The 22,536-nt window shown below is 39.7% G+C and overlaps 1 protein-coding gene across 2 annotated transcripts; it reads right to left on the bottom strand.

Moving 5' to 3' along the window:
* Nucleotides 1-2,362: 2,362 nt before the first annotated feature.
* ZNF507 (zinc finger protein 507) lies at nt 2,363-20,986 on the bottom strand. 2 transcript variants are annotated; one of them, XM_040075362.1, is made up of 8 exons: nt 20,851-20,986; nt 20,141-20,271; nt 17,896-20,027; nt 16,669-16,774; nt 12,114-12,228; nt 9,711-9,815; nt 6,529-6,663; nt 2,422-6,401 (listed from the first exon to the last, which is right to left on the bottom strand). In XM_040075362.1, the coding sequence occupies exons 3-8, from the start codon at nt 20,020-20,022 to the stop codon at nt 6,038-6,040; spliced, it is 2,952 nt and encodes a 983-aa protein (XP_039931296.1). In that variant the 5' UTR covers nt 20,023-20,027; nt 20,141-20,271; nt 20,851-20,986; the 3' UTR covers nt 2,422-6,037. The 2 variants fall into 2 exon arrangements, with proteins under 2 accessions (XP_039931297.1, XP_039931296.1); XM_040075363.2 differs by lacking the exon at nt 9,711-9,815 and having other exon boundaries at nt 2,363-6,401.
* Nucleotides 20,987-22,536: the final 1,550 nt, after the last annotated feature.

Below are 22,536 nucleotides of genomic sequence, written 5' to 3'. Positions count from 1 at the left end.
TACTTATCTACTACTTGTAAGGAGGCCAATGCGAAGTAAATTCTACAAGAAGCAGCAGTTACAGAAATGGTTTAGAAAATATAATCAGTGAAGAGCTTTAGAAATCCCTGAGAAGGGGGGAGTTGTCTTAATTCTCCTGTGTTTTATAACCCCATGCATAGATGCAATGGATTTGTATGTGATAAGTCACTGTGCTTAGCTGAAGGTTTCCATTTTGTGGGGAATGATTGCACGGGACCAGCAGTACAAACCTCACTGAGATTCCTGAAGTACTAACACAACCTACGCTGCAGAATTGTGTTATTAGAACTAAAAAGTTTCTGTAATATAAAAGCGCTACACAGCCTTATACATTTGTTGATGTATCTAAATGTTCAGCTATCACCTTCCTTCTGAAAGGCTAACACTTACTGTTCAAGTTTCAAATAGCAGAAGATTAGATAGTAGGGGAAATAAAAAATGCATTTTTTCTCAATTCTGTATATTTTAACAAGTCATTTCCTGTTGCAATAAGTGTTTAAGTAGAGCACTAGAAAAAATGGAGTTATTATATAACATATTCTCATTGAAACAATTTATTATTTAGGCAACATGTCTGTTGATAAAAATTTAATGTTTCAAGTTAGGAGAATGCAGAACTAAAGAGCTTCCAGATGGATATTAATATCTGAAAATTATATTATGAAATGTGAATTAAAAGTCACCAAACTGTAGCTTGCAATCAGTAACACTGATGGTTGTATCATTACTGTATTGTTATAATACTGTTGCAATGCTGGCTTCTTACTTGCCAAAATAACAAAAGGATATTTAACAATATTCTGTTTTCTCATTCTGTTCCAAGCAGATTGAAGTAGTGGAGTGTTCGTGTTAGTACTAAGTTACCCAAAATCCAGCAAATGCCAAACATCTACAAATTATTGCGTACAGGAAATGGTTGGAAGAAACTTTAAATTCCATTTATTTGCGTTTCTTCTTGTATTGTCCCATTCAGTACCGTCAATAGAGCCACCATGAACTAGAAAAGCAGGACTCAAGTTCTGCCCCAGTAAATTTTAAGTCTAAACCTGCAACGTTTTGAGTTGCTGTTCAGCAGCCTTGTTAGATGGCAAATATGCCAAATTTCTGGGTTCTCACTTTTCTCAACTTTTAAAGCTTTTCAGGGTCCTGAAGCTTTTGCTTTTGAGCAAAAAAAATCTTGGTTTTACCAATTGTGAATTTCATTACCTAGCTAATCTTAGGCCAGTTCTACTGGTGTCTCCCTTCCTGAGTGGCTCTGTGTGACAGCTCTTCTCCAAACGAGCCTCGAAGAAATGCAAAACAGCAGCTCACTGTGGTGCACCAGCTTTCTGCAGCGATTTCAACCCTCAGCATTTGCCAGAGATCTAGGACAGAGTGATTGAATCCCCCTGCTGTGTGGCAGGGCTCTCCTCCTTTTCTCCCAGTTCCCAGGGATGCCACAATCAGCACAGGAGCCCTCGGTGCTGCTCTGCCCCAGCCAGCCCCGTGCCCAGCCCTATTTGTGATCACCAGCTTATTGATGGGGGGAAGAAACTGCTGCAGAGGCTCTTGTGCTTTATTAGCTCAAGTGTGAAAGGTGTTTTAGCCTAGTGAAGAGGATCATACCTGGATGCCGCATCCTACTACAAAGAGCTTTTTTCCCAGGTTTTGCATTAGAGAAAATGTGAAAAATCTGCATGACACAGCGTTCTGTGGTGTTGCATCTAAACCCATTTGTATTTCCAGCTTTTATTTCAGCACATTTTGGGCCAGGGCCCTAATAATAACAAGAAAATGGCAAAAGATTGCTTGTTCATGTAACTGTAAACCATGCTGATAGCAGCAGTGGGTATCCTGGCCATACTCTCTTTTCTCCCCAGCAACACCAATCGACTTTATTTTTTCCTGAGAAAGATGAGAAGAAAAGCTCCAGCAAGGCCAAGAAATATGCTGTATATATAAAAATAGGCTTCAAGATATATTTTAGCTTATGTGATGGGAAAGCAAAAGTCAATCACCTGAAATAAAGCTGTTTAAGGCTTTCACTCTTATTTAAATTAGGGAAAAAATTCTACTACCTTCATTATCAATTTTGAATTTGCAGTTCTTTCCTTCAGCATGGTGCCACCCTAACTGCATGCAGGCTTACAAATATTTTGACTTAATAGTTTCATATTTCTTCACCACAGTCACTTTGATAAAACTTGTATTAGCAGTATTTACAAGTATAAGAAATGGCAGTAAAGTATTTCAAGTATTTTTTGACTCAAACAGATTTCTGTCTCTCTAAACACTGGTTCAGTGTTTGGATTTTCCATAATCATATTACATAGAGGCCAAATAAAAGTGACTAAAGTGTTTAACAAAAAAAAAGTTTATTACCAAAATACAATATTAAAGTCAATACGTGACAAACTCCTGTAAAGCAAAATAAATTATTCTACCATTGTACAGTATTCCAGAAGGTAGTTAAAGTAGTACTACAGACTTTGCTTCATCCTTCCAAAGAGTCGCCTGTCAGGAACACAATCCTAGAGAGAGCTTAAGGCATGCAGCTTAATGTGCTGGATAACTTTATAAAACAAAACTCATCCTATTTAATAAGATACAGTATCAGAATTAACTGCAGTCTTTACATGTCAGTTTTCTAATTTTTTTTTTTATACTTTGGCTATAAAAGCAGTGCCATAGTGTTACAATACCTTTTCTTAAAAAAATACATGTACTCATGTCCATGAATATCAAATGCAAATGTAAATTTCTATTAAATATATCTTAACAAATGTTACTTTGAGCACCAACTGTACATTTCTTCAAATGATTAAATAAGTGCTTATGAAAGAGGAAAATACAATAACTCCAACTGAATCCCACTCTATTTTTCCAGGTCAAGCATAAATCAGGAAGATGAAATATGCACCCATTTTTCAGTACAGCCAAGTATGAATGAAGTTCGCTCTTTAGTGGAAGTACAAGCATTGCAAACAAAGCTGCAAGTTTCAGTTTGTATCACAGAATAAAATCTAATTTAAACAAACAGCACGTGAATAGCTGATCACCTGGTAGTGGTGTGACCGAAGAGACAAAAATAGTTTAAAAGCTTAAAAAGGGGGAAATTTGCAGTGTTAGTGACTTTGAAATGTGCTTAAAACCCCTTACAAAACATGCAGCCAAGCCAGCCATACACTTTTGAAAGCAGATAACCTGAGAAACAATTTGCTTTCAGAAGAAATTAAGTCTATAATTATTTCACATGCAGGACTTCTGACAAGTCCCTGGGAATTGTGAGTGGTAACTAATTGCAAGCAGCATGGAGACAGCTAAAAAAAGTAAATCTCTGCATATGGGAAAGAATTCTTGGTTGGCATTTGTCAGGACTGGTAATGGTTTTTAGAGGCAAGTAGCTTTCCTTGTTTTACAGGAACACATGGTCAAAAAGAACAAAGTAACGAGATGGCAGAGAACAATTGTGAACAGACACATCCTGCTTAGGAATGCTGTGACACCGATTCCTGGTGAACTGCACAGAATGCTGCAAGTGTGGCCTCCACACACACCAGGGCTGTTCATTTTGATTCAAGGTTATTGGCTTCTGAAATTTTGGTTTGCTGCCATCCCCTTTGTAGCTTATGAATGCAAGTTTTTCTTTTTTCTATCTTTCGCTAGCTGAGCAACTTTAACATAATTACACAAAAATAACAGTGTGGCAAGTATTGTTTCTGTGAATACTGACTGGTACTTTAGCATTACTAGGGATCTCACTGTCCTTTTAATTTTTCCAACAAATGGGATTTCTGAGTGGGAAAGTTGAGATACATTCCAGATGATGTAGTATTTTCACATTAATTCTATACTGAAGGTAAAATAGCAGTGTCAGTACAACAATATTAATATCCCATTAAAAGTTCCTTATCGCCACTGGAATTTGGGATCATGTAAATAATGTGTTTTTCAAATGTAAAACCCATCTGTAGGAATACGAAAAATAACTATTAAATGAAAATAATGTATAATTAACTTCACATCCATATTTAAGGTATCTCAAAAATTCAGCACAAAACCACTTTGGCCTTATATCCTGACCAATTCTTCAAGTTGAATGTGTACTTTCTGCTATCTAATTTAAAAATAAAATAATACCTATTTAACCCAAAAGAAGTCAAATTGAGAAAAATCTCTTGAAGACAAATATCAAATATATTTGAAGTCTTAGTGCTTTTACCCTGGCCTCTACACTTCATGCTGCTTCATGAAGCTGTGACTTCTGTTACTGTTTTCTTTTCCTGGTTGCCACTTCCAGACAGTGCTAGCACAATACAGACACTCCATGTGCCAGCCTCTCACTTTTACAGCTGCAGCTGATTTCTGCTGCCAGAAGGGTGTGAATAAAGGAACCAGAAACCACTGTTTTCCTAAAAGTGAGGAACTTTTTAAGCATTGAGCTACTAAAAATCAGGTCACTGCATGCCTGTGTCAGCACTAGGCAATCTGCTGTGCATCTGCCATTCATTAAAAGCAGAAATAAATACATACCTGAACAAGGAAATTTAAATCTGGCTGCCAAAGGGCTTCTTTGGAAGTGATACTACACTTAATGAATCTTTCAAAAAGTTAAGCAGCCAACTTAATCAATAACTTCAGCAAAGCTGCCAGGTAACAAGCCAGTATTAATAATATTTCCTATTGATATACAGATTAGTATCTTCCACTGCCAACTGCTGTTTGTTGTAAAAACAACAAACAAAAAAACCCCCACGGTGTAATTTTTGAAACTGAAGGTTTTAAAAGGGTGATAGTTCTGTGTGTTTCTTAGACAACAAAATAATCTCTAATTCCCTTTATCAATCCATACTATAGGTACTAATAAAACTTATTCAGTAAGTGACTGGATACAGTTTTGGCTTAAGATATTGTTTGTCATTTCTTTTTTTAATATGATTTTCTACAGGAAGATTATCTTTCAGCTTATTATTTCTAAAGTAACAGCTCTGACAGACAAGTGGGAAATTTGGCCAGCCAGTGACATTTCAAAGATTGCCAAAGCATGTAGGCGTTTCTGAAAATTCCAATTTGTGCTCACCTACATCTTTTGGAATCTACACAGATTTAACCTACACCACTTTGTGGCAATTATTGTTAATATCTTTCTCATTAAAAACATTGTTCATCCATACTGCAAAGTAATCATCACAAATAGAAAGTGACATTTTAGGATTTTCTTTTCTTAAATAATTTGTCTGAATGTGTCAAGAAAGCCACGAAGAAACAACAGGTTATAGTTATAAAAAATAATCTGTTACACACTATGAGTTGAAAAGACAGGAGTTTTGTAGCTAGGATCCAATCAAACAAATAGTTATTAACAAATGCTTCTAGGCCCTTCACCTCCTGCTCCTCTAAATCAATGGAAAGGATGGCAGTTTTTGCTGGAAAATGACTTGGGAGTTTGTAAAGCTTTAAAAATAGACAGGGAAAAATGGAACTCCTGTGTGTGCATACAACACCCATGCCCTGGCCCACCTCCCCTGTCCCCACCTTCCAGAAGCCAGGCAGGGGGGTTCACCAGATCATCTTGTAACAGTTTTATCAGATCTGCTGCCAGATCAGCTTTCAAAAAAGAGGATAAAAACCTTCTTTGCTGAATTCTTGGAAAACAACAAAGAGGGAGGAAGGAAAAAGCTTTTCAAGTGATTCAAAGCTTTCACACCTTTGGGTTTTTAAGTACTGTGCTAATGCATTATTACTGACTAGTACCTGACAGGAAGAGGAAAAAAAACCACAACAATCCTACAATCTTGGCACCATATAAAGAAGTAACAGGTTAAAATGGATGGTTCTATTCTCCACACCTTATATTTATCTCTTAACTGATTCATCGATCCCTGGTTAAAACACTGTACTCCTACTGAAACAAGAACTCAGGATGGGAAATCAAGTTTTGCTTGCAATTCTTCTCTTTAACAAGTTTATCAGGCAAAAATTAGCAAAGAAAGAAAACAATCACTCTAGGAAATCCCCTCTTAACTTACTGCTTCACCTAGTTTGTATTCTGAGCTGTGCTGTGGTCCTTGTTTAGAATGATGTTTATGATTTCACCCTCATGTTCTTTCATATGATCCAGCAGATTTTCTTTGTTGGTAGACTCAAAACCACAAATGCAGCAGCAGAAGAGAAGAACACAGTATTCTGTGCCAAGATGGGGTAGAGTGGAGTTCTTTTCTAAACTGCATGAGGTATTCATCAAGGTAGGTTTTTCATTTTCATCAGAACCTGAAGTTTCATTTGTAGTCTGGTTAACTGACTCTGTAAAAGACACCAAGTTGTCTGAACTTCCTAGTATAGGTACTGTACTTTCATCTGTGCCTTCTAATAAGGTTTTGTCAGTGAGCTGTCCTTGAAACCTGAAATAATAATAAAAACCAAAACAAGTATTAAAATATACAGCTGTTGCTTTCTGATAGGACTTTATTTTGGGTCAGGGTTGGGTTTTTTGAAAGATAACAGGGCTTGACAGTAAATCAGACATACCTACTGCTTTGTGAAATTGCATCATTAATAGCCTTGTTCACTTGTTCATAGTTGTAATTTTGGTCACTTGCATGTTTCCACATGTGGGACTTCAGGGATGGAGGATGGCTACACACATATCCACAGAGAGAACACCTGGGGGAAAAATGGAGAAGGAAAAAGAGAAACATTTAAAAGTTAAATTTTATTAGTTTAGCAATGGTTGAATTCTTCCGAAAGGATGAGTAACCAGAGAGATCCATATGAACCTTCTTCTTGGTCCCCCTTTTCAATTTCATAACTCTGTCATGTGAGTTTGCAAAGTTTCATCCTGAAATGTATGACTATTTTTAGGCTCCGAGAACTTATAAACCTAATTATTTGGATTTTTCTAAACAACTGAACTGAAATCTTATCTGTTTGGCTTGATAAAACTGTTTAAACACTGCAGAAATGCAGCATTTCTGCTGACTAAAGAAACATGGCATCTGGCAGGGAGGTAGTGAGCTCTCTCTGCCATTGCTCTGAACCAAGCAGGGACTGTGTAATTAGCACTAATTATGTCAATTGAACTAAGTAAGTCTTTCCTGGTATAGCAGGTACTAGTTTACCAAGGATCACAGAGTTGCTGAAGTTGGAAGGGACCTCTGGAGGTCACACGGTCCAATCCAGCCCCTCAAGCAGGATCAGCAGGTTGCTGAGGGCAGTGTCAGATTCTGGATATATTCACAGATCAAGATTCAGAGAGGTGATAATTTTCTCCAGAGTTTTCCATCAGCTCTGGTACCACAAGACTAAATTTTCTATTTCCCTGTAAAACACCATCTTACACAGTACACAAACCCTGAAGAATAAATCCTATTTACAGGGAGATGTGGTATATATTTATGGACAGGAATAACCCAAGACTGATCAAATCCTGTACAACCCTTGTCATGCAGGAATATACATCACAGGAGGTTTTTTTTACCTGTTTTTTATGGTGATAAATTAGTCACCTCAGCATGAAGGAGATGAGTGATACTGCATGACATCATTCCAGAGCAGGATCTGTCTTTCTGTCTTTTGGATAAAAAAGCTGTTTTGCTTAGCTGCCTGCTACTTTAGAAGGCTCCAGTTCCCCAAATCCCATGGAAAAGATCAGAATCAATCAAAGGTGACCTTTTGCTAATAAATTATAACTAGGAATGCATCTCTGCTCAAGCAGTGTGATCCCAGTGTGTTACTATGATGAGTCTGTTAAAATTACCACAATGCAAGTCAGTTTTTGTAAATTTTAAAGACTTTTTCAGAAATGTAACCTGGAAACACAGGAAGGCTTACATAAAACCACATTATACACTACAATTCAGTCAGGGTTTATGCCTTTTCTTAATGACAGTAGGGTATAGTCCAAAATGCCCTGCAAATAATCATACACAGGAAACTATTTCTGCTCAGCAGAAGATTGCAGAGAACTGCAAAAATCCCCCAAGTTGGGTGAAAGCACAGTACATTACCCTGCTTATGTGGCAAAGTAATTCTGTCCTGCTGGGGAGCAACATGTGTGTCCTTTTAGCTCACTTTTCTCTACTGACTTGGAATGTAGGATCCTATTTGTCTCTTTTCCTTCTAATTTGGAGCCTTACAAAGAGAACGGATGCTTTCAAAGATGAGCGAGTGTATTCTCAGATTGGGAGTCTTAAGTTCTCTAATAAGGCTGTTACAAAATACATCAGATAAAAGGCAGACCTTGTAATTAATTTATAGCTGAAATTAGGCCAAAATAATTTTTTTGTAAAACACAAAGATGAACAAATAATCTTAATTTAATTTAAAATGCCCACTAGAAAATCATACATATGATTTTCTCTGCCACTGCTTTTCTGTGTCAGTGGTTTGGGAACACAATCAATGAAACCACAGCTCAGTGTCCATTTTTAGCCCTTTTTAAATACTCTCAGTTTTTGAAGCTCATTAATTTACTCAGGTGATTTACTAATAAAATTTACTTTGCTGAGAACAGTATCTTTTGAGCCAAATACTGGTGACTGTTTTAGCATACAGTTCAAATCAGACACAGAAACTCCCAACAGCTTTTAGCATGCTGCACTCCAGTTAACGATCATGAACTCAGAGTATATGCAACACTTTCTCAGAGAAACAAAATTATTTACCACTGAGTTTAGTAGTAGAAGCCTTTCAATTCCATAGCATGACCTCCCCTATTGCTTGATTTGTGCTGACTTATTAAACTTCACTGTTCAGGAGTATTCTACATTGATAGACTGAGGAAACAATTATCTTGCAGCTTTGGATAGACTAATTCCTTGGGGATCAGGGACCAAAGTGGGGAGGTTTCCAGTAATCTGTGGTTAATACCAAGAGCACTCAGCAGTACTGTAGGAAGTATGGCAGCTGAGCAAATAGAACTTAATGCTTCTAGGAACATTTTGGGGAAAAATGCAGTGGAAGTACTTTTAAGTTGTAGAAGCAGCTTTTCTTGAAAAGAAACCTCTATGTGAGTGTGCTTTATTTGGATTCTTTATATTGCCCTTAAGATCTCCCACTAAGAAATATTCAGAATATTCCTGATTTTCCTTCCTTTCGCTTCCCAGCTTCTGTTTTTTGTTGCAATAGTAGACAATTCCACACCTTTGTGCCAACTTTCTCATCTATCTATAAACCACCGATATCTATGGACAGACTAAAAGGGACACTCATCACTTAATGACTATTCATACTAAATGTTAACTAGGTGTTGCCAGCCTGGATTCCAACTGACATGTACATGCAAAGGCTGTGCCTAGACTGGGATATTAAACAAAGCCAGGGATCATTCCTAGATACTGGAATTTACCCATCTATAATGTTAAATGTTAGTAGTGCCATAGCATGGGTTTGGATTATATAATCTCCGGAACAATTCCAGATATGCTTAGGTAATTAACACAGCCCAGAAACTATTTTCAGTAGGCAATTTGCGTGCAACCACCACATTCTGGAAAGCAAAATCTGAACACTGTTCCAGAGGGAAGTCATGGACATGTTTGATCAGCCAGCAGAAGCACCACCTGGGAATGCCACGCAAATTCATCAAAAAACCCCAAACAACTCTCTGGAAGGAGAATGGCTCTAGAGGGAAGGGAGTAGAACCTGAACCCTGCTTTAACGTAACAAACCCCGCTGGCAGAGCTGTTTGCCACATGAGCCCCGTTACATACTTGTACTGTTCCAAGAGCTGCACTGCCTGACGCTCCTGGGGGTGCCGCCTCATGTGGCACTTCAAGCTATTCATATTTGTGGTGGCGAAGTCACACACGCGACATCTGAAGAGACAACAACAAGTGAACTAGTCTGACAATTCACTGCTGACACTGTTCCAAACCCCAGCAGCTACGAGAATTACCTAGAACGACTTCAGCTGAGGACTAACAATATTTACATAACTCCAAGTTGTGAGTTAACCTGCTGTTGGGCACTGAGAATCTTTTGCAGCCCAAAAAAGCCTCCACCTTTCAGCAAGCATCCCTAGGCGTACAGATTATGTCCCTTCCTGAAATCTCTCTCGTGCCCCTCTCCAGATGTGGGTAAGCATGACCAGGTGCAAGGGAGGTGAGGATGCAGGTGGCTGGGTGCAGCCCTTGCAAAGGCAGGGTGCTTCCCTATGAGCTGCAGGGGAGAATATGTGCTCTGCTTAATGCACCAGCAATGTTCTTGCACCAGCAATGTTCTCATGACATTGTACAAGCCAAACCAGTAATAAAACACCAAGTTCCAGGGTTTTATTGCTGAAAAACAAGTCAGTGTCAAGATCAACATATTCAGATTTGAGTGACCTAAGTGTGTCAAATCATGACATTCAAATTTTTGGGTTTTTTTTTACTTCTGTCACAATATCTTTCTATAAAACCAATACATAAAGCAGTCTGGATCTAAATTCAGCTCTCTGGATTTAGATCCCAAAGTATTACACAAATTCCTTGTTATTCATAAATATCAGTATACTACCACACAACCTTCCTGTATCTAGCATATTAAAACAGAAACCATCAAGCTCAGCTAAAACTCTTATGTATTTGTTTGAACTTTAGGTGTTGCTTTTTTTTTTTTTTTTTTAAATGGTAAAATGTCCAGTTATAGAGTCTGGTCTATAGTGTGAAACAGTTTGAGACTACAGGATACTTAGCCTGAGAAAACTCACAATATTTTGGAAAGGATTTAATTGTGCAGTATTAAAATCCAGAACACACCCAATATACAAAAACATATCATTTAAGGCCCTACAGCTTTGTTTCCAGCAAGATTTATCAAACAAATAATAAAATATGTTTACAGCTCTCAAAATGGCAGCAGTATAGTAGGTTGCTGTTTGATACTATGGAAGGCTTGAGGAATTCACGTTTCAGAAGGAGAAATACCATAAATACCGGATCATTATGGTTTTCAGACTGTGTCTTAAGTATCTTGCCAGGTTTTCAGATTTGTCTAAAGGGTTTATGAAAAAATAATAAGAGAAGCAAGGCAGATGGGTCGGTTTGTATTTAGTATGCAGCAGTCTGTATCATCACTGGAAAATTTCCAAGGGTTCCTAAATCAAAACAGGCTTCTAACATCAATTTGAAAACTACCACATACAAGACATTCTATAGTATCTGCTACTCCAACCTCACTAAGGCATAAATAATGGTAATAGTGAAGGTTCTGAGGAGAAAACAATCTATTTGTATTCCACACTTGCCCTCTCAGTAAACATCTTGTGAATTTCTGCTGGTGTTATGGGATTTCATTATAATGCACAAATCAAAATACAACACGTCTTCAAGGTTTGTTTATCCGGTAGAGAAAGTCCCTGGCTTAGCTCAGCATTTCAAGGTGTTGAGTTCCCAGAATTTACATGAAAGATAGAAGTTTACATTAAAGATCATCTCAAAAAATCTATTGACTTAAGATCTGTTTTCTAGCCACTAGAGAGGGACAGAGATCCACACTGAATGAGCACAGATTGAATTTGGGGGAATTTATGCAGCAACCAATAGGAAAATGCAGGATTTATTTTTTTGCTGGGAACCTCAGCTGTAGTAGTACACGTGGTTTTACATACCCAAGTTCCTACATAAATCCATATGATACCCTTGTAAAAATCTTATAAAATATATTCCTAAGTGAGTATGTTACTGAGTATGTTACTATTGTTAGAAACTAGTGAAAAAGAGGAGGCACTTGGTGACAAGGGCAGAATTCTTCCATACTCTTAGCAGCTGATGTATAAAGCAGCAATATGGCAATGGAGAACATTTTGCAAGAAAGAAAATCCAAAATGAAGTTAGGTGTGCAAGGGTTTTGAGAAATGTATTATTACTGTTAGCCAAAGACCAGTATTATAACACAGTTATCTTCCTTTCCACATGTGAATGCTTCCAACTGAAAACAAGCAGCAGACTGACAAAAGATGCATTCTGGAAAAATTAGCAAACCTTAATTACGCAGTTTGAGTCAGGCAGCAAGCGTGGCTCCTTCAGTAACTCGCGGTCAAATCCTGTAATTGCAGTTCTTTGGCAGCACCTTTCCCAAGTGCATGAGCAGTTCAGTGAGCGTGCCGGGGTCAGGCAGGCGCGGGCACTCACCTGTATGGCTTATCCGAGTTGTGGATGCGGCGGTGATTGCGGACACCCACGTAGGTCGTGCTCGTGTAGTCACACACGTCGCACCTGAACAGCTTCTGCGCTGAAGACTTGCCTCCTGTGGAAACAAACCCCATTCCTTTAGAGAGCTGCACTCAGCCTTGGAAGGAATTCTCGGATTGTAATTTCATCACAACTGAATTATCAAACACAAATTAACATTTCAAAGTAATAGTTTTGAATGTTCATCAATATTTAATACTTTTAAAGTATTAAACAGACAACAGACATAGAGGTAATAAAGGTATGGTTTATTTTACCCTACTGTTCTGCATTTGCCCTGCCATTTACAGGAATTATTATAATTTTAGGAAAACACTTTTTTTCTCTCAGTGTGGACACTTCCCTTCTCCCTGAAGTTGGGTAAAATCCCGTGTTACAGTAAAAGGTGATAAAATGTGGGACTGCTGAACCCAGCAGTTTCACTGCTTTTCAGAATGCATCAAAGGAAAAGATGGGGGTTGAGAATGGATGAGTTTCAAACTGGCAAACACAGAAAAGAAAAGCAAAAGACCTCCAGAAGTCTCTAAATCCTCTTTATCATCCACATACACTCACACTTTCTGAAAGATATGAGAGGATAAAAAAAAAAATAGGTATTGACCGGATGTCTTAATAAATAATCTGGAACTTCTCCAAATTACTAAAAAGCAATTGTAACAAAAGTAATTCTTTGCTTCCAGAATGAAAAGGACTTAAAAAATTAATGGTTGCAGTGACAAAGGCTAATGATTTCTTGAACACAGGAAAATGTGTGCCCATGAGTGCACAGCTGGAATATTTTTGAGAAGTAAGTGCGTGCACTGTAACAGCCCAGTTCCTGCTCCCTCACTGAATAATGGGACGGGTTAAGATATTAACATTTGAGAAGAGGGATGGCATTTTTTATGCAGGTGATTTTCCCATTCCAGGCTATCACACTGTACCTCATGCACTTTTTTTTAGGCTGAATTTCCTCATTATCAAAACAATTAAGAGTCATGATGGTAAAACTCTTTTAAGGAGACATTTATTTTCCCACAGGCAGGCACTGAATTATGCCAAAAAGGGTTCTAGATATATTATTCTGATGAACTCAGTCAGACAGCTAACTTCAACAGTAAAGGAAAATTACAAGTAATTAAACTTTCACTCCAAAATTTAGCACTTTTGGTTCAAGATGCAAAGTAATTAGGTGAGGCTGATAACCCCAGAGGGTTATTGTGAAGAATATATGATATATCGTATAAAATAGCAGTCTGAATGCAAAGACAGTGAAATAAAATTGGAATATTTCTGTGTGTATCGAGATAACTGAAAATATACTTCCTATATTTCATTTTAAAACATGACACAATGCTCACTCTTTAGCATTCTTATAAGAAATAATATGGAAGTAATATCCAACAGGCACTCTTTGCAAGTCAACCTTAAAGCAAAATACACTGTAATTTTTCCTACAATATGCTCACAGAGTAATTTATTAGTTTTGTTTTTCCTTTAATGTAAAAATTATCAAAACAATCCTAATTATTTACTTGAAGACTTTAGAATTTATATTCTGCATTATTCTTTTATGAAAACACATCCATGTAGGAGACCTCAAGTGGATCAAAGACACTCAGAGGGCTGCAGATCCATGGGAGAGCAGGGGCTGTGCTCCGCTTGAAGGGGTTTTCCATCTTAAATTCTGCAGCTTTGGAATAAACAGCTTCCAAATGTATTTTCTGTTATGAATTTGGTATTTCAGTGGGCAGGCAGTTTAAAACCAACAGTATCTAATGAGATTTTTTAAAGCACTATGCAAACATATTAGCTACAGCATAGTTCTAAGAGGCTCACACCCAGCAGCACACACTTAGGAGCAATTATTTATACCAATCACTACTTCATATTTATTCCTTCCACAAAATGCACATAAATTACAATGCATCACATAATCTCTTGCTGTTACAAAACAGCATTCATGTCCCTCACCCCCTGCACTGGCTTATTTCTTGTGGTTTGGGGGCCTCTTTTGCTTTCTGGATGCAGAATATCAGGTCTCCTACAAGTGAATATGGAAATGACAGATCTTTGTTGCAGCAGCAGTAACAGGTGCTCCTGTAATGCTGCTTATTACCCTATTCCTTCATTATTAGACATTTACAATCCAATCATATCCAGTGTCATAATGCTCCTTTTAATTTATTGTACAACCATGATGAATAAAGAGACTTTTAGGACTAACTATTTCATGAACAAGAAATGAAACTGTTCCAGCTCAGGCATCTTTCTCATAAACAGATGCTATGCCATAAAATTCTTTGTTTTGTGTTGCTTTATAGGGATGACATCTGTTTGACAAGAGATTGCTGTACTGCAGTGGTGCTGCAATTTGATTATAAATTGGTTCTGAAATAATTTAAGCATTCCACAGTATGAGTTAATAAAAGTTTAAAAGGGGAACTGTTTTCATTCAAGCCACATTACTAAATTTCATGTGGGGTAAACAATCAATTGAAGTGCATGGCTGGAACACTAGTATAAGACAATAATGAGAAAAATATTTATAAAAACATCTCTAAATTAATTGAAAGCAGGCAGATTCCTTGAACAGGGCCTTCCCTTTCATGGAAGTTAGATTACAAAACCAGGGTATAGAATGTAAAACAACCTCATTAAACATACTAATTTCAAAAGTAGATAGGACTATTGATTTTCACATTACCAGTCACGTTATCAGGACTTGAGCTCAATAAGTACAGTATTTCTCCAAACCTGACATCTTTCAGGCATTGCAAGGTGGTTCTCCCTGTATCACGACATCTTTAGGAACACTGGTTTACAGCAAACAAAACACTGTCAGAATAGTCTAAGCTGTGCCTGTAAATATTGTAACTTGCTAAACTAACCATGTTTTATTTCCTATCACTTCAATTAAAACATTTCTGCTATTCCTTCTGCAGAAAACCCCGACTATGCAATAGGAAGTAGTCCCACTCCCTGCAGACCCTCCCTGGCCATTTCCCTGTCTCCCCCTGGCTTTCAATGGCTCTCTTAGGTCCTGGGGACGTACTGAGCACTACAGATCAATTTCCTGAATTTAAATGCCTTCTACATTGATGAGAGCAAAAAGGAGCTGGAAAGGGTTATTCCACCTGAGGTTGATAAGGTAATTAAATTTAACTTGTATACTGCAAGCCAGAAAAGGAGGCAGTGTGAGCTAAGAGAGCAGAAGGCAAAGTTGGGAACTCATTCTGTTCTGGTATGTACCAAGTTGTTTTGGGCAAACCATTGCCCACCACCCTGGCTCATGCCAGTCAGTGCCTTGTTTCACAAGAAATTGCATCCATTTCAACAGCTTTTGCACTCACTGAGCAGCTGCAGAGGAAAGAGTAGAACCCAGATATTTCTACTGCAACGTAAGTACTATTAGAGTGCACATTTTGCTGTCTAAACAAACAAGAGAGCACAGTTAGGACAGAAAAGAGCTTTGTGCACAAAATGGAAATACTTCAGCTCACAGTTGTTCAGAGACTATCTAATTACTAGTATTTCTCCATAATGCTCTAAACTTGCAAAATACTAATAATTACAGCATTGCCTTCAAAATAAAAATGCTGTAAATATTTTCAGTAGCTGTAACTCACCAGTGAAGAGGATGCATGCACACTGCAATGATACATAGTGGCTCTCTAGGACACACAAGGGATTTGAAGGCCACATTTTCTCCTAAACTTCAAAATTTGGTTATTTTTCCTCCTGTTTGATTACCTTAACGCATCAAGGGTTTGGTGGGTTTGGTTTTGTTGTTTTGTTGCTGTTTATGTTTTGCAAACAAACACTATTAAATTAGAAGCAGATACACAGTTAAACAAACATGAGGCTCTAAGCAACCTGGTCTAGTGGGAGCTGTCCCTGCCCATGGCAGGACATGGAAAGAGGAGCTTGTAAATCCCTTCCATTCTCTGTCTCTATGAAAATGCATACCTACTGTTACCCTAGCAACTCTAACAGATACAGGTTGCATATTTAGAATGTCTTACATTTGCCTCGCTAGGGCTAAAATAAATTACTCATTTTGGACATTACCATAATTAAATAGAAATTTCTAAACTCAGAAGGGAGGGCATTGTGTGCATACCCTGACAGCAAACTACATTACCTTGTTGACTTTAAAAAAAGGGCTTTCTTTTGTTTAGGTCATTTGGAAAATACTGTAGCTGCTGAAGGAAGGAAAAAAAAAAAAAGATTTTCTTCTTAAAAATCCAGGATAATATTGCATTATCAGTTCCTTTTCCCAAGAAGAAATGCAGGGTTTAATTGCTGGGGCTAAAAATATATCACCTAACAATAAGCACCACCTCAAGACTGACTATGGTAAATTTTGCCCTCTGGAAAGAACATACATTTAAGGCTACAAACAGGCGTGAAAACATTTCAGCAGGAGAGATCTTAAAACCAGTTACACAAATACAGCAAACAAGTAACGTCATGAGTGACTTTTTGTAATTTCAAGTGTAAATAAAAACAATACCTTCTCTATCATCTGCTTCATTGGAAACTATTAGTTTGTTAGCTGTAGCTGTAGAGAAGAGATCTGGAAGACTGTGTTGTTCTCTTTCATGATTTCGCAGCTGGCTCTGAAAAAACAGTTCCTAATGTTTAAATATGCACTACAAACATGCAGTGATCACTTGGAATATTGCAATCACATGTGTGACGTTGTTACTCAAGCTTTAATGATAACTGATATGAAATGTATGTTAGCATATATGCAGATTCTCCCTTAGGTAATTTTACTACAAAACAAGTGAATATCATGAATTAGTAACATAAAGGACTGATGAGGGTGACTGAGAGGATTCTATGATTCGTGTTTATTTAGAAAATAGATTTCCTTCTTTTCCCATTCCCACAGACAAGTGGCCACAGTTCTTCCTCCAAAATTACTGTACTCCAAAAGCAGTATGAGATTAGAGGCTTGTGTGAAAATTAACTCAATTTTCATATTGCCTACTGACTTAAGAATACACCAGTCCTGTTTTGACTTGCTTAGGGAGCAGAAAAAAGAGAGAGCCTTTTGCTCCCCTACCTGGGTATTTTTTCAAACTAGGACTAAATGACAATAAATATGGGTAAATTTGCACAACCGCTGTTTCCAAGAGTTTCAGCTCTACAGCTGGATACTGATGCAATCTGTTCTGTATTCCTGAGTACTGAGCTGACTACATAGAAACTCACTCACTAATGCTTAAAACAGCAATTAGGAAAATGGCAGAAGTGTTTTATTCTGTTCTGCTATGTAATCTTTCAAATCTAAGTTCTGCAGAACATCCAGAGCAACACAACAGTGGAAAAAAAAAAAAAAATTCTGCTTCAGTGTGTCTTACGTTACCCCCAACTGCCACACTCACAACAGGAAGGCATGTTTGAGCATTCTTTTAAACTTTCAGCTATTAAGTTCTTTGATGTTTCCATTTCTTCCTGCACTTGCTATGCGTGGGCAGAAAAACAACACAATATTATGTCCCTAAGACAATTCTCAGGAAAAAAAGTTATGTGAGGAAGCAAGGTTATTTCAGTGGGCAAAGCAGCATAATTACAGTTGAACTGTACATTCAGCACCCGCTGCTGGCAATAATCCCTCACGGTAATTACGACAAAGCCAGGATGTCAGACTGCATTAAGTTAGAAAGAGGGATCAGCAGTTATTAGAAAAGCAGTAGCAGAGGTTACTGAGCGATTCTGGACAGAGCCTTACCTTGTAGTGGAAGGACTCCTCGCACTGCTTGCACTGGTACATGCGAGCTTTGCAGTGGTTGATCATGTGGCTCTCCAGGCCCTTGCTGTCGCCGGCGATGTGCTCGCAGATGGGGCATTGGTAGGGCTGGCGCTGGCGGTGCACCCGCAGGTGCTGCTTGATGTAGCCCTTGTTGCCGCTGCTGTAGTGGCACAGGCGGCAGCGGTACGGCCGCTCGGCGCTGGGGATGAACTCCACCAGGTTACTCCCAGCCACGGCTGCGTCGCCGGCGTTTTGGCACTGGGCGTTGTCCTGCAGTTCTTTCAGGATGTCGTCGTCAGAAGCGTTCTGGTCTGTCCTCTCCTTCAGTTTTTCAATGACAGTGAGCAGTGACATACTGATGCCCATTTTAATTGGTGCTTCTGATAACTCTGGTCTATCTTTCTTTATCTCAACTATTGCACATTCGCTTTGGTTTAAGCCACTGAACTCCTCTGAAGGATCCTTGAGTGATGACACCGCTTTAGAATGAGCCGTGCACGGGCCATTAGCTCCTCCTTGTCCTGCACCTGCATCCACAGCATCTTCTCCTGTCAGAGCCCTGAGGCTGGACCGTGTCAGTTCGGCAGCTCTAATTGGCATCGTAACAAGAGCTTCTGCTGCTAAGGAGTGCAGTCGCAAAGACTCTGAATTTGTCCTCCTTCGTGCAGGAGGCACATTTTCATCAGGTGTTACATTTTTATTAGTGCTTAATTCGTTATCTTTCTTCTCGGTGTTATTCCATTCTATTATTACTTCTTGAATTGCATCTGAATGATAAACTTCATCAGGTTCTTCACAGGTAATGGAGGACTCCTCTGAGATCAGTTTTTTTTCTGCTTCAATGTCAGTGTTCATTGAGAATGGCTTTTGCAAAACACTTTCTTCAGCACCTGGCAAACGCTCTACTATGACATTAACGTGACCCTTTCTATTTGGACTACAGCTGATGATTTTTTGTGCTGAGGATAGCAGGCTGTCAGTTATCAAATTGTCTGGTTCTGTATCTGATACAGTCTCCTCTACAACCTCTGTAGTAGGAGAGTGCACCACGGACTCACTTAGTATCTCTTCCTCTTTTACATTTGCTCCTACGGGCGATTTACACGACAGTTGCTCAGAATTGCAAATCTGAAGCTGAAGAGAAGGCTCACTATGGATATCAAGTTCATTGTTTTCCAAAGAAAGGACAACTGTATCCACACTATGAGGCGTGTGAGTTACAAGTGTCTCGGACAAGCTGGTGGTTTCATTTTCCTCCTCAAAGATGGGGTAGGAGCAATCAACCTCCCCCGCGTGTTTCCAAGCGTGCGTTTTCAACATCCTCTGCTGACCGCAGGTGTACCTGCAAATTAAACACCTGTACATACCATACTGCTCGTAGGTGTACCATTTCCTCCTACCCATCTCAGGCACAGGAGCAGACTGAGTTGTATCCTTACATTCCAGATTTCCTGTCTGATCAGTCCCTGATTTGACACTTCCTTCCACTGGCCCTTGCAGAAATGAACTGGTGACATTGACACACTGCTGCACTTTTGTCGGGATGCTGTTTTTACCACCATTCTCGTGGTGATTTTGGAAGTGGGATTCAAGTTCTTCTTGGCTTTTGGAGGCAAAATGACATTCTGAGCACATTAATATCACTTCATTTTTCTGCCCATGTTGTTTTACATGTTCTTGCAGAGTTAAGAGCGAAGGCGATAGAAACTTACAGAGACCACATTGGTAGCACGTCACCTTTTTTTTGCTTTGTGGAAGACATTCAGTCACAAAATAATCTGCTTTTAACTCTTCAGTCTTTTGGGTAGCAATCACCGAGAGCTCGATTGCTTTAGCCGGGATTTCACTAAGCTCCTCTGCGTCCAAGGACTGCGCAGAAGCATCGGCATGGGAACGTTTCTTCCCTATTAAAAGGCATCTTTGTGACTTGTCACTTTCAACTATTTTGCTCAGCTTCTGGATAACGTGGATCAAGGGGTCAGTTTTACATTTTCTCTGGTCTTCGCTGCTCTGCAGTGTTGGGCCAATGACTGTTTCAGAAATCAGCACAGCCTCCTGCTCCCCAATATTTGGCATCAATACTGCGATGTTGCTTCCTTCTTCCATAATACCTAGGAGAATGGGGGTTATAAAAAATAACGATTTATACCTGCACAATAAGGAAAATACAGCCCAGTACTATTTACTTTTCTCTAACTAAACACAGAAGTCCAATTCCACTAACCTTGTAAAAATCTTCAGAATGGCTACAGAAATAGACAAAGATATTGGGGAAAATTAGTGGATACTGTGGATGCTTTTCAATACAGCTGGAGAGAATAATTCCAAGAGAGCCTCCAACAGGCTGCCTCCAAGCTGTACAAGGGCAAGACAAGTATTTTCAAGTGTGAGCTGAAGAACAGTGTTACAGCTATTCTCATTTTCTTTACAAGCACCACACATTTGAATGCTAAACATTAAAATATCAATTGACAGTAACTGGCATATTGATGTTTAAAAGCACGGCACGATATGAAAATATATTCCTAATGTACTTGGATACACCGATGCTCCTAAAGCAAATGAAAATTTGCAACAATATAATTTACAAAAATAAGCAGGCTTTTTCTTTGAAATGTTAGAAGAAAGTAATTCTGGCATTTACTTGCATTAGTCATTTCACTACGACTATTTTAAAGACCATTCAAATATCAAATCATACTTTTCATTATAAACGTCATTTTCTAGAAAACTCTTTTTTTTATTGCAGAGAAAATCAAATGGTACTAAAGTTATAAACAGCTATTCTTTTATATTTTGAGGGAAAGCTACAGGCAGGTACTATTACCAAGTACCCCTCCTTTAAAAATATCCAACCACAAACCACATGCAATAATGTGATGGTGCTGGAGGTCAAATTAGAAGCCAATATACAAAATTTACATGAAAGCATACCTTGTGATGTGGGCAGAGCTGTGGGGTGGTGGCTGAAGGAGCTGGACAAAAGTCTTACAGTTAAATTTACTTTTGAAAAAATGTCTAGAAATAATCTATTCAAGTGCCACTACATTTACACACATATTCATGTGGTGGTGGTGGTGTTTGTTTGGTTTTTTTTTTTTCCTTTTGCAAGAAAGATACAGAAGCCAAAAAAGAATTTCCAAAACTGGTCCTAAAAACCCATGAAATCTACTCCTTTCTAGTTATGGATTTAGTGTACAGCATTACAATGCCCAGACACATGAGAGCAGGGTCTGTGGTGCCCCTTTCCCACTATAAAAAATTCTGAGCAGAACTATTCAAATCACCTTCATCTACTTACAATTCAGGTTCTCATCAGAGCTATCAATATATCAATGTTAATTTTTGAGTACCATCTGCACTTCATGTTAAATATTTCAAGTTGAAAACTATTATTTGAAAAGCACCATTATGAAAAGTGAACAAACCTGCTTTTTCCCCTGAAAGCAGATTTAGTGGAACACTCAAAGGAGTAATGTCTACTTGAAATATTTTCAATTTGAAAATGAGTTAAGGAAAATTTGGCACTACTTTAAATTACCCTCAGTACTTTTAAAACTTTGTAAGTAATGCTAAATAGGCAATTATTTTCCCTACGTGAAAACACCTGAAAGCAGCCTAACAACTAAGAGGAAAAATCCTTGACAAAAGGTCATAGATGAAGATCATGGGATGCTTGGAGCTGATCCCTGTTTCCAGATGCATAACTGCGGCGCATATGTTAGGTCACTCTTGACTTAAGAGTTTAATGCTTGGTGTTGCAGACTTTGATTTTTAGAGGCATGGTCAGAACCGTGCACAAATTATCACAGAATAACTTAGAAGGGCCCCACAAGGATCATCGAGTCCGGCTCCTGTCCCTGCACAGGACCATCCCCAAGAGCCACACGTGCCCGGGAGCGCAGTCCAAGCGAGCTACAAAGTAATTAAAATACAGTGTCTGGGGATGCCAGAAGCACGCGGAGGGGAAGGTGCAGCCTGGAGGAAAAAAGCCTCCGAGCTGCCCATTGCAGCCGTGTCCACGCCGGGCCAGCGCGGCCAGGCACGGCGAAACGCCCCGAGGGCAGGAAAAGCCAAGCACGCTTTGCACAACCTGAATCGCATCACTCGCGGTGACGGTATCGCGGTTCCCGAGGGCACGGAAACTCCGGGGCCGGGCACCCTGTCGGTGCCCGGCCCGAGCCCCTCTGCCCGCCCCGCTCCGTGCCCGGCCCGAGCCCCGCTGCCCGCCCCGCTCCGTGCCCGGCCCGAGCCCCTCTGCCCGCCCCGCTCCGTGCCCGGCCCGAGCCCCGCTGCCCGCCCCGCTCCGTGCCCGGCCCGAGCCCCTCTGCCCGCCCCGCTCCGTGCCCGGCCCGAGCCCCTCTGCCCGCCCCGCTCCGTGCCCGGCCCGAACCCCTCTGCCCGCCCCGCTCCGTGTCCGGCCCGAGCCCCTCTGCCCGCCCCGCTCCGTGCCCGGCCCGAGCCCCTCTGCCCGCCCCGCTCCGTGCCCGGCCCGAGCCCCTCTGCCCGCCCCGCTCCGTGCCCGGCCCGAGCCCCGCTGCCCGCCCCGCTCCGTGCCCGGCCCGAGCCCCTCTGCCCGCCCCGCTCCGTGCCCGGCCCGAGCCCCTCTGCCCGCCCGCT

The sequence above is a fragment of the Hirundo rustica genome, chromosome 11, assembly GCF_015227805.2.
Source record: "Hirundo rustica isolate bHirRus1 chromosome 11, bHirRus1.pri.v3, whole genome shotgun sequence".
Classification (NCBI taxonomy): domain Eukaryota; kingdom Metazoa; phylum Chordata; class Aves; order Passeriformes; family Hirundinidae; genus Hirundo; species Hirundo rustica.
Note: the sequence above shows the minus strand (reverse complement) of the source record. Positions and strands in the feature narration are given on the sequence as shown.